General features: G+C 39.5%; 1 protein-coding gene across 1 annotated transcript in view; it reads right to left on the bottom strand.

Moving 5' to 3' along the window:
• Positions 1-8,172, bottom strand: part of FREM2 (FRAS1 related extracellular matrix protein 2) — a 190,645-nt gene extending 182,473 nt beyond the window's left edge. The window contains exons 1-2 of the mRNA XM_026863362.1: positions 8,111-8,172; positions 7,119-7,264 (exon numbers count right to left, since the gene is read on the bottom strand). Of these exons, the coding sequence (XP_026719163.1) occupies positions 7,119-7,264; positions 8,111-8,172 (208 nt within the window). The remainder of the gene's footprint in view (positions 1-7,118; positions 7,265-8,110) is intronic.
• Between the last annotated feature and the right edge of the window lie 4,340 nt (positions 8,173-12,512).

The raw sequence follows: 12,512 nt of genomic DNA, 5'->3' as shown, positions 1-12,512 counted from the left end.
TTCTAAAAGTGTTTCAGAAAATAAAATGTTTCAGAAAAAAAGGGCATTTAAGTAATATTAATTTTCCACAGAGATAAAGCAATAAAAATCTCCCTGGCTCCAAAAATCCATTCACGTAATTTTTCCTTTGTCCACCAAAGTTCTGCTTTTGTCACAATTTTATGTTTGCTTATGACTTCACACAGGCAGAGGTGAGGAAGGTTGTAAACACTCTGAATTAGGTCTATTTTCAAACACTTCATGTAAACAGTGAATTTTAAAAAATGGCTTTTCTGCTTCACAGATCGCCATTTATCGGGATGTATTTTGAACAGAGCTCCCTGAACTGTGTTAAATATTTATTATTTGAAAAAAAAGAAGCTCCCAACTGCATAGGTTGCGCACTGAGCTGTGGGATATGAGATGGCATATGGGACCATACTTGTGGGTGCAGCAGTCAGGAGCTGTATATATAAAGTGCTAATTACGTGTCTTATGTACCTGCTAGTCACTATTACTAGTAGCACTTGAACAAGCTAAATTTAATAGTCTTACTTAAAACGTAAAAACTCCTAGAGAACCATGAATTCCACTGTACTACAGACAGTCAGATTGTTCTGTAACCATGAAAGCTTTACCTCAGGCTAACCTGGACAGTGGCATAATTGTACAAATCCAACTCAGTATCCTGGACCTTTTCTCATGTAATTAATCCAAGCTGAAATCTGTGTGATTCTAGATTTTCATTAATTTAGCATAAGAGCTGAATGAAAGCAAGCTGAAGAATGTCTGCATGTGCTGCAAACCCACCTCTGGTTGTCATGCTTTCATTGCTGCATTCCCCCGAATCAAACGTAGCATAGTTTACATATCAGTTCTTTAGACTTTGAAAATCTTTTGAAAGTATGCTTTCAGTACCTGAGTCCATTAGTCACACAGGTCCTGCCTCCCATCCTCTTCCCATCTCCCCCATGCAGTAACAGTAGAATACAGAAATGGAGACGGAAACAGAAAAATATGGATTTCTAGAAATTCACGGAAAACATGTTGGTTTAAGGCAATTATAGGTTGCCTTAAGACCTTGCCTTAAAGCCTTACTGTTGATATACGAACAGAGAGCAAACATTCATTTTGTATGGCAAACATCCATAGTCAGGGTTTGAGCACTGCTTTCTCTCAAACAATCTGACAATTAGAAAATTCCTGTGCCTGTATTGTTTAGATACTCAACCTTTACTCTTCCTTCTCTTTTCCTCCTATTCACCTAGGCTTGCTTATCAAACTCATTTGCTTCCTTCCATGACAGCCTTTTGCTCACCTACTCTGTCCTCTGAAGAGAATGGGAAAGCCACAAAAGCAGTGCAAAATGTTAATTGTTTCTTTATCCAAAAGGGAGCCATTTTGCCAGGGTGTAGAAGCATGACCAGTGTGTGCAAACAGACTCCTACAAGAATTCAGAGGCCCTTAGTGCTTGATGGGATGGGAGTGCCCTGCCTTGGGTCTGCTGGCTTGAACACTAGAGAGCCAGGCTGTTGTTTGGAGAAGGTGACCTGTATACTGGAGAGCGTGGACTTGGCACCTTTCTCTCCCAGGGTACTCATGGCTCAAGGGGTGGAGAAATTTTCCGTTCTAGACTAGACTGAGAGTGTCCATGCTCTAAGGTAAAAAAAAGGTTTGGTTTCCCCGCCATATGCCACGTACTGATACTATCCAAGGTCTGTTCCCTATTCTATGTTTTGTAGCACAGAATAAAACTCAGGGCCCAGCCTCCTACATACATGGGACTTCTAGAAACCAGTGCAAAACAATGCCTTAGGTTGCCTAAATTACAAGTGCATGCGATACAGAGAGACAAATTTGAAATTTTGATGATAGTGGAAGTCATGCCAATCCAGGCACTTTTGCAACACCAAATTAGATTCTGGTCTCAACCATTTTGTAGCAGCTGTGCCATCAGTTAACAGCCCAAGAGCAACCGTATCCAGTACTGGCAACCCTTGACTCAAAAACATTTTGAGGAAGTCCTCAGCTGAAAAATACATTTATTACTCAACAGCTTTTTATTAAAACATTTTACATTTGTGTGATCTGCTCACTGTTTATGAGGCCTTTAGGGTATTCTTTTCTCACAACGTCAAGGTTTTATCTCCAACTGCAAAATCTAGCTTTTTTTTTTTTTTTTTTTAAACTTGGATTTTGAATTGTAAGATTCTGAAACAGTAAAATAATTGACTAGCATTACATAGTCGGAAAACATCACAGAAGAAGGAAGCAATCTGTATCAATGTATATATAATATTCCTGATTGATACACAAGCCATACCTTCATTCATCAACAAATTCAGCTTTCCTTATTCTGATCTATCCTGTTCTAACAAATTTAAACCTATTACAGTTTTTAGATCAGAGAGAGCAAAGGTAAGGCAAACTGGTGGTACGTATGTCAGAACTGGCATGCATGTCAGAACATGGCATTTCATGTGACATGAAAGGTTTTGCCATCATCCAAGCCTACTGGTGTCAGTCAGTGGCTACTACTACCCTGTAATAGTGGAAGCTAACACAGAGATGAATATGCATATACAATAGAAATATTCTCTCAAACCAAGACCATATCTGAGCTAACAGAGTTACCACACATTGGGAAGGAGAACAGAATTGTACAGAATTTCCTTGTTGATCTACTCCAGTGGCACAACAAAAAAAACATTCCTCCCATAAAGTTAGCACCATTTCTGCTAACACATTTCTGCAAGCAGAAATGTTATCAGTATTTCTGAAGTCCATCATACTTGTGCTATGCCTTATCTATAAAGCTCAGTTTCTTTGAGGCTCCAAGTGTACTAATGCACTAGGTGATCACAATAGTTGCTTGTCTACCTACATTGTTTACAGTCAAAGTAGAATTTATTTAGATGATGCAAAAACATTCTGAGCACATGAAATTAAGTTCCTCCAAATGGTGACGCTTTTAAACACTGAACATGATACTTGAAATAAGGAAATTTCTTAACAAACAAATCTGTTATTTCTCTGCTTCACTTCAGAGTTTCTGACTGTTTCTTTCTCTGATTCCCACTGCCTTGGTTCTTAATACAGGTTTTAAAACAAGGCATTTTGTTAAATGTTTCATAACAAGTATGAAAAGACTTACACTTCTGTTGCCATGAGTTCTTGGGGGTTTCCAAGAAGAAATGTGGCTACCCTGCAGTTTTTAATTCTAGCAGAGCAACAGAATAAGGTAATGGACTCAAATTCAAATGGTGTCTTTCATCAGGTAACGAATGTTCAGTCCTCTAAGAAAGCATATGCCCAGTCTGTCTGTATTGCACTCCACTTGTGCCATGCATAGATAGGAAAAAGCATACTCTTGTATGTCCCAGTGCGAAGTCCATTGTGCTATGGAAAAGCCACTACAAAGATGGGTGACAGCTGATCTTTGTAGCCCAAGCTTTTTATGCTAGAGCAGTACAAATAACGCCTGTACAACACAGCATCAGCTAGCATTTGCTGGGGTGTCTGTAGAAGGAAGCTGCTGAAAAGAAATTAAAATAATTATTGTGAGATGTAAGATGCATTTACTCTACCTGTGCACCAGTTCATAACTTCATATAATTCATTTTATTTTCCAGTCAAAAGTTGTTTAATTTACACTTTAATCATAATTTCTGGAATTTAATATTATAATAATTTATATATTTTTATATCTCATCAACTTTCTAGGAGAAACGAAGTTTAATTCTTGGCATTTTATGATTTTCTCAGTTTTGTAAAAATAAAACCACAAAATATTGCAGAAGCAATTATTTTTTAGATACTGGTCTTAACTGTATAAATTATTTAAGGGTTTTTTTTCATTGATTTATTTGACCATGTATCTCTGTTGCATCTGAATAGCATCCAGATACAGGTCTATGTGTAAACGCAAAACCCAAAAGAAATCCTAACGAAACAGGCTCACTGGGCAGATGTTGGTATGTTTTGTCCAGGTCTCTGGTCTGGACAGTCAAGGGACCAGGACTGTGATCATGTACAGCTGCACATTCTCCTCTCAATGCACCCACAGATAAAGACACCACCAAGGTTTGCCATGTTTGTTCCAACTCCCAAAACACCTTGGTGTGTGATCAGGTGAAGTGCTAAGGCTTGGACAACCAGCCCAAGCCAGAGTTGACCTATGATGAATCCTGTATATTCTATAACTGATAACCATTGTGCTAGTAGATACTGTACTAAGTTATAACAACCCACTTATGCTGATGTAAAAAGTGCTAAACAAAGTGCTGAAGCCTGAACAACAGGCCCTGAGCTGAAGCTGCTAACTTAGTATGTAAACTCACCAGTGAAAGATGCAGCTTATACAGAATATAATGAGTAGTGAGGAGAGAATGTATCCAACTTCCCTAGTTTAGCCTTATTCAAGGCTGAGAACCCAAGTATCTGGCCTTGTTAGAAACTCCCTTGGTCTCCCCCTCTGAGCCCTGGCCAGGCTTTGGGTAGAATCCAAGAGGAGAATGAAACCAGAAATGTTCCGCTCAAAGCAACCATGCCAGCTATTCTGGCCTGTCGAACTCTGGTATATAAGGCTGGATCAGCTCACAGCGACTTAGGCAGCCTCACCTGTGGGTGGACGCACCGCGTAGGATTTCCCCCTTGCCGGGACAGGCTCCCCAAACCCTCGCTGTAACCGGAGCTGCCCAGCCACTGCGGGGCTGGGTGATGGGAACGTGTGCAAGTGGTGATGGATCTTTCTTAATTACTATTCTTTCTCTTGTGTAGTAATGATTCGATGCATTACCCTGTTTTTTCCTGTTTGCTACTTTAAGTGCACTATTCTGCTTTTCCTTACTGCATGTTTTCTGTATTACACTGTTACATTGGTTACCACCAGTAAAATATGCCTACTCTTTTCACTCTGGTGTCTGGGTTTAATTGGTATCCTTAATCAGCAAAACAGCAGGCAGAAGGATGCCCTAGTTCTCAAAGAAACAGTTTCTGTAATCTTGTATATAATGGAAAAAATAGTACACTGATATGGGCTCTGATATGATTATAAAATCTTTTACAATCACTTAGGAATGTGTAGTGGTTGTTTGCTTACTCAGCTTGAAAACATTGACAGTGTTTCAAAAAAAAATTAATCTCTGGAGCCCATGTGAAATGAGGTGCCTTCCTTCTTTTGGCCAGAGAAAAAGGTCCCATTGGACATATGTATATTTTGACCTTACTTCAACTCCATAGAAGCAATCTCAGAGCGTGAAAGTATCTGCAATTTCCTCTTATGTGTACTTACAGGAATTATTCAATGTTCAATAGCCAAAGCATGCAGTCACTAAGGTGATAAATGAATGACATCATTTCACCAAAAGAATGCTTGTCATGGTGGAGTACCAGGAAAAAATATCAACACCAATTTAAATCATTGTAACAACTGTAAAGGCCGGTTTAAAGGCATCTTTCCTAAGACTGTCAGTGTTGTAAAGAGAAAAGTACCTTTGCTATAATCCTTTATAAATTCCTTACCCTTCAGAAGTAACATTCTCCGTGTTCGCTCAAAGGTAACAGGGACACAGGTGTCTAGCAAATGGATATCTCCTCAAACACGCTTTCATGAAAGACAAAATGCAAACTGTAATATTTGTTGCAGGGTTAAAGCGCTCAGAAAAATTATCAGTGGGCATAGTCACACCAATTCCAATGAATTTGTCAACACAGTGCAAAGCTTAACTTGATGTTACTGTAGGGTTTGGGCTTTATTTAAAAAGACTTTCTAAAAATAAGGGACTATTTTGTACATCTCATCAGACCAAGCTGCTGACATAACTGTCCTAAAACTGCCAGATGGTATTAGTTATTCATCATGGCTCATTAGACAGAATTAGACTCCAACATTTATCTAAAACCCAGAAAAATACTAGCACACTTCACAGATGCCAAGAAGGTTCATCCCAGCATCCCTGAAATGGTTGAAAAAGTCCCATTGTTACCAAAAAAAAAAAAAGGTTCTTTTCCCACAGGATGCTCAAATTTGAAGGAGTGGAATTTCAAGGCCTGGGAACAAAACAAGTGCATGTATGTCAACAGCTTTGTTATAATCAATTATTTGCACTTCAGACCCTATCGCATCCTTTCACCCCTAGTAATTAATGTGCTGTGTGATCCATGTTTCAACTTTTCTCCTCTGTCCATGGCTCTTGATGTCTCAGTTAATCTTGTAATAGGGTGCCATCACCTCACTTTGAAGATAAAATGACCACATCGACAAACACTGGACAGAAGTGAACCATCAAACAGAAGGTTCCTGTATTGTCTAAAGTGGTTGTTTCAAAGTATAGCCACTGAAAACAAAATGTAGGCCATCTGATATACACTGGTTTATTATTATATGTCATGCACAGAAGGCAACATTAATTTCTTAGTCTTTTCTTTGTTATTCATTTTTTACTTGCCCTGGTAATTACCCTCTCTCTTCCCTTATTTCTGATAGCTCTTGGCTGTTTGCACTGATCTCTGATTTTCTTTGCACAGGTCCTAACTGTACAAATTTTTATACATAACTGGAGCTCCTGCTTGTTTCAATAATACTGATAAAGGTAATCTACTTAAACGGGTTAAGCAACCTCAAAGAAAGCAATTTTACCTTTCTAAAGAATAATGTGTTGAGATTACTTCCTAGATTGTCATCAATTTGAGGGCCTTCACCTTCGCTCTGTTTCTTTTCTTTATGTTAGAAATAAATAGATTTTCTACCTGTATTAAAAAAAAAAAAAAAAAAAAAAAAAAAAAAAAAAAGACTCAAATATTTACAGGTGGTATTCAAACGACTTCAATTTGTCTGTCTAGAGTTCAAATTTTTAGACTAAAGTAATTGTCCAAAGATCAACAGAGATAGATCATCTGCAGAGACTTATCCTATTAATCTTAGATGTTTATCTCAAGATAGGGTAAATGGCTCTATAGAGATATAAGTCTCTGTTAATGAGTATTTTCGACTGAATGGTTAATTTCAGCTGATGAAGTTCAGAGAAATAACAGAGTATCTCCCTGTGTGTCTCCTTTCCCCTGCACACTTGACTGCATTATTAACATTCACCATGTTTTTTTCAGATAAAAACTTTTAGAAACTGTAGTGAGTTTACCTGTCAAGGTTTTGGTAGCTGGGGAGGCTGCAAGGGTGGCTTCTGTGAGAAGCTTCCCCCATGTCCAATAGATCCAGTTCCAAGCAGCTCCAAGACAAACCCACTGCTGGTCAAGGCTGAGTCCATTGGCGTCGGTGGTAGCACCCCTGTGATAACATAATTATAAAGGGGAAAAACTGCTGCACAACAGCAGCTGGGAGAGAGGAGTGAGAATGTGAGAGCAACAACTCCTCAGACACCAAGGTCAGTGAAGAAGGAGGGGCAGGAGATGCTCCAGGCACGGGAGCAGGTTCCCCTGCAGCCCGTGGGGCAGCCCATGGTGAGGCAGCTGTGCCCCTGCAGCCCACGGAGGGTAACGGGGGAGCAGATCTACACCTGCAGCCTGGGGAGGGCCCCACGCTGGAGCAGGTGGATGTGCCCTGAAGGAAGCTGCAGCATGTGGAGACCCACGCTGGAGCAGGTTTTCTGACAGGACTTGTGACTCTGTGGGGGACCCACGCTGGAGCAGTTTGTGAGGAGCTGCAGCCTGTGGGAAGGTCCCACTTTGGAGAAGTTTGTGAAGGACTGCCGCACATGGGAGGGACTCCCCACTGGAGCAGGGTAAGAGTGTGAGAATGAAGAAGCAGTAGAGATAATATGTGATGCACTGACCACAAACCCTATTCTCTGTCCCCCTGTGTTGCTTGGGGGGAAGAGGTAGAGAAATCAGGAATGAAGTTGAGCCCAGGAAGAAAGGAGGAGTGGAGGTAAGGTGTGTTTTAGGTTTATTCTTATTTCTCAATCTCCAACTCTTATTAATTGGAATTATTTTAAATTAAATAAAATTAATTTCCCTGAGTCTGTTTTGTCTGTGACAGTAATTGCTCTGTAATCCTCCCATCTTTATTTTGACCCATGAGTTTTTCATGGTATTTTCTCCCCCATCCTGCTGATGGAGGGGGAGCGATAGAATGGCTTGGCAGGCACCCGGTAGCCAGCCAAGATCAACCTACCAGAGTAAGTCAGCTGATTTTCTCTCCTTGACAGTAGTCATCATAAGTGAGCCAGCATTCATCTTTGGTAGCCACACATTGGTATCTGATCTTAGAGGGACAACCTCACGTATGCAGGGAAGATATATTCTTGCAGATATTCTAGTGTAGCTCTGCAAGTGATGAAAATATTTGTTCTTTACTGATGATACACTTTGTGAAATCTAAAGAGAACTCAAAACAGATCCAGTAAGGTCAGGGGGTTGCATTTTTGCTGATAAGTGATTTCAGAGAACTACAATACAATTGGAGGAAGCTGATAGTCCAAGAGACCTGTTATAAAAGAGCTGAACTGAATGCTCCTTTTAGACCGTATCACCAAACTCAGACTTTTAACACAAAAATTCACAATACCACTTCAGTTTTTCTTGAAAGGCTTCCAGATAATTACTTCATAGCCAATATTATATTTCACAACCTCATCATTTCATGCTTGTTCTAAAATACTTGCAAAAATCATGCTTTATCACATATTATTATCTGATGATATACTTAACAACTGACATGCAAGCGTGGTGCCTAATGCAGGGTAAAGCAGGTACTTGCCTGAACGAGCTTTCTCCACGTGCCTGCTGAAGAATGGAATGCAGATAGCTCGTTGCTTCCACCCTGACAGGCTGCAGCTCTCTAATCCTTGCGTTTCAGCTCTTTACATGGACGCACATGAGACAGAGCAGGCAAAATACACTGACCTAAGTAACTATGCACTTAATACCGCAAAAGCCTAGAGTTACAGGGCTCAGCTCCTGAACACCACATTGCTAGAAAGATACTGAGCAGCTGAAGATTGGTTGGAAGAGCAATATAAAAGTGATGACGAGAGAGCTGTTTTATGGTGGAACACTTGGAAGAAATCTGAATAGTTTGGCTAAGGAATGACTAAGGGTAGGACATGATAACATATCTAAATGTTGCTAATATCAAAAAAGATAGAAGAATTAGTATGGTGGTATAGAGGATACGTGAGGGTAAAAGGATGAACTTAGTAAAAGGAGCAGGTAGGTGGCCAGCTTTAGTTTTCCTGTCCGTAAGTTTTGCTCTGGTATGCCTCAATCTTCAAAAGCCACAAACCAGAGTGAAAAACACACCCTAGAAATTGTATTAAATTTGTAAATTCTTTGCTTAGTAAGATCCCCTAAGAAGGAAAATAAAATAAACTTGGAAATTGCAAAATTTAAGTATGGATAATAAACCTTAAACCCCACCCGGTTTTTATGAAGTGATGTTAGTACAATTTCATAAATTTAAGACAGTAAATCAGGCAGCAGATGAACACAGTGCAGACATGGGTTATATCTGAAGGCATAATTTAAGATTTGAATTTCAGAGAAGGTATAACGGGATGGATGATGGTTCAGGATTATCACAGATTAATTAGGTTATCTTCTGAATTTGTGTAAAAAAGGAGAAAGCAAACACTGTAGCTTTGAAGTTCACAATAGTCAAAGGAAGAAGTAGAGGAGAAGAAATAAGAAAACAACAATTTAAAGTGATACATCAGACATAGATTAAAATTAATTTATATTATATTTGAGTTCAGTGAGGTGACAAGTGTACATAAGGCTATGAAGATAAGAGGGAAGTTTCCATAAAAGCAGATTTAGGATTCATTGTGGCCGGTCGCAATATGCTGAGGAAATGGATAGATTACTGTACCTCAAAGAAAGATCAGAGGAAGAGAATAAACAGTAGTTTTGCTGAACATATTTGAGTACTTTTATTGGCTAATGGAAAATAATCTCATCTGAGAGTATAAATGCTTTAAACAAAGCATCAAACGTTATTTGCCAAAACTGCAGTAAAGTTTTCTAGTCAAGAATATTATTTCAGTAGTTAGATGATATGAACAAAACGTCTGTATATAGAAGACATGAATATTAAAAATGCAAACTGTATTCTAAAAAAAAATTAACATAATTTGGTTTACTATGCAGATCATTACTTTTAGTTGGGGTTTTTTTTGTTATAAAATGTTCTTTAAGCCCTAAACATTGTATGAGTTCTAGTAGACATGCCATAATATGCAACTATCTTAATTATACCTCTGCCAGCATGCTAACAACACTGCCTTTTACAAAGTTAACCAGTTTTCACCTGGCTGCCTTCACTTCTGTCCTCACTCTGAGTTATGTGTAAGCAAGATATCCCATCAGCACTCCTCACCCCATGTGCTTCTCCTCCTTCACAATTCTCTAAACATCGGCAGCATGCAAAAGATCGTAATTGCTTTCCACAAACCCAGTCCATTCAGTTTGCTTCTACTGCAGCCTGTCATAATCGGCGTTTGGCTGACTAGGTGCTGCGACTACAGAGAAGGCAGTTTGACCTTCAGTGCTATCGAGGAGTGAGATAAAAATCCAGTTGAGAAGTGGTAAACCCCGGATTAGGTGACTGATAGCCAAGATGAACAGCATCAGTTAAACATAATGTGCATAGATAGAGTATACATTGTTATGTTTGTCAAGATGACTGAAATCTTATGAATAATAAATACATTTACTGGTATTAGTACAGGATTATACATTTACTAATCCCAAACAAGCTGATTTATTCATATCAGTTCATGAAAGATAATTTATCTGGGATGAGTGAGTCATAATACACTAGATCGTATTTCTGGAGTGTTTTCCAAGAAATCTCCCTAATCCAGCTTCCTAAAACCAATGAAGGGGCTGTGACACCCCCACCCCCATTTTATCTGTTAGCAAAAACAAAGGTTCTCAACTGTGTGTTTTCTGTCCTTTCTATTACAAATGTTAGACAGTCTTTGGTGCCACCTTCTGGTTTTAGTAAATATCTGTAGCTCCGCACCAGCTGAGCCACACGCTGTAGCTGTCAAGCGGACATATGTCAAAGTCTTACCAAATTTCCACGTTTATTGTGGATATAATGCAGCAGTAGATTTCTAACTCTTCCCTTTGTTTTTGTCATCCTTCATCCCCAGGACAGAAAGTGTCATTTTCACAAAGCAAACACAGACAACCAGAGAGAAAAAACAAAACAAAACAAAACAAAACAAACCACATTACTTTAAATCTCAGCAGTCAACTCAAAGCAGAATATATGAAGAGCTTAAACCTTACTAAGCTCTGAAATGTATATACATGAGAAAAATCTGTGTTTATTCTTGCAGACAAGCATTTACATGTATTAGAAACAAAAAGCCACACTCCTTTTGCATGTCTGTATGTGAACAAGGTTTTCTTAATAAGGACTTTATTTTGAAGATAATATTTAAGCAGATAAACTAAAAATATTGTTATTTAATCAACTGTAACTGCCAGAGGCAGTCATCTCTAACTGTTATATGAAGGTGGAGAAGAATATATCACAGAGGCATCTCACAATTCTGTAATTCACTCTTCTGAACACTGGTCAGTTGCTACATTTGCAATTCCTGCTACATGAATAAATTTAACCTGTAGCAGATGCATTTTAAAGGTTTTTTTTTAATTGCTCTTGCTTCACTTTATGACAAAATACTAATTTACAGTAAAAAAAAAAAACAACCAACAAACCCAGAGCTTTTGTTCTTGGCTGAAGAATATATTTTTGCACTAACAAACTGTGTATTTTGTTAATTTAAACTGTCCCAGATCTGAGCATTAATACATGTCCGAAGCACTGCAAGTCTGGGTTCCTGATCCTGATGCTCTGGCTTATGCTTCTGAAGGATTGGAAGCAGAATGCTACTCCCTGCCATGTTCTATGTGGATGTGCTGTTAAGCCAGATCTATCAATTGCTAACCAGTTTTTCTACTGAAGAGAGAACTTTCTGCAGTTGTGATTCAACTTGCAAGACAACACAGGCTTAATTCGTTGAATGGTTGTACTGGGTCTGGCTGAACTGGAATTGGTTTCCCCCTATAGCAGCCCTCACGGTGCTGTGTTTATGCTGGGAGCTGGCAGGGTGTTGGTAGCACCCTGGTGTTGTGGCTGCTGCTGAGTGGTGCTTACACAGCACCAAGGCTCTCTCCGACATTTCCCCCCTCCCAGTGGGACGGGGTGGGCAAGATCTTGGGAGAGGACACAGCCAGGACAGCTGCCCCGAATGGACCAAAGGGATATTCCAGACCACATGACGTCTGCTCAGTATAAAGCTGGGAGAAAGGAGGAAGGGAGTGGGGTCACACTGGGTCCTCCGAGGCAACCACTACCTGTATGGGAGCCCTGATCCTGAGAAGGCCCCACATCGCCTGTCCATGGCAAGTAGAGAATAAATCTGTTTGCTTTTGCTTCTGCACACGGACCTTTGCTTCATTTTGATTATATTAAAACTGCTTTTATTTTACCCACAAGGGTTGGTTTATCTTCTTTCCCCTCTTTGCCCTGTTGAGAGAACAAGGGGAAAAAGGGCGGGGGG

The sequence above is a fragment of the Athene cunicularia genome (assembly GCF_003259725.1).
Source record: "Athene cunicularia isolate RWA chromosome 1 unlocalized genomic scaffold, athCun1 chr1_part1, whole genome shotgun sequence".
In the NCBI taxonomy this organism is placed as follows: Eukaryota; Metazoa; Chordata; class Aves; order Strigiformes; family Strigidae; genus Athene; species Athene cunicularia.
The sequence above is the reverse complement of the archived record's forward strand: the minus strand, read 5'-3'. Positions and strand labels throughout refer to the sequence as shown.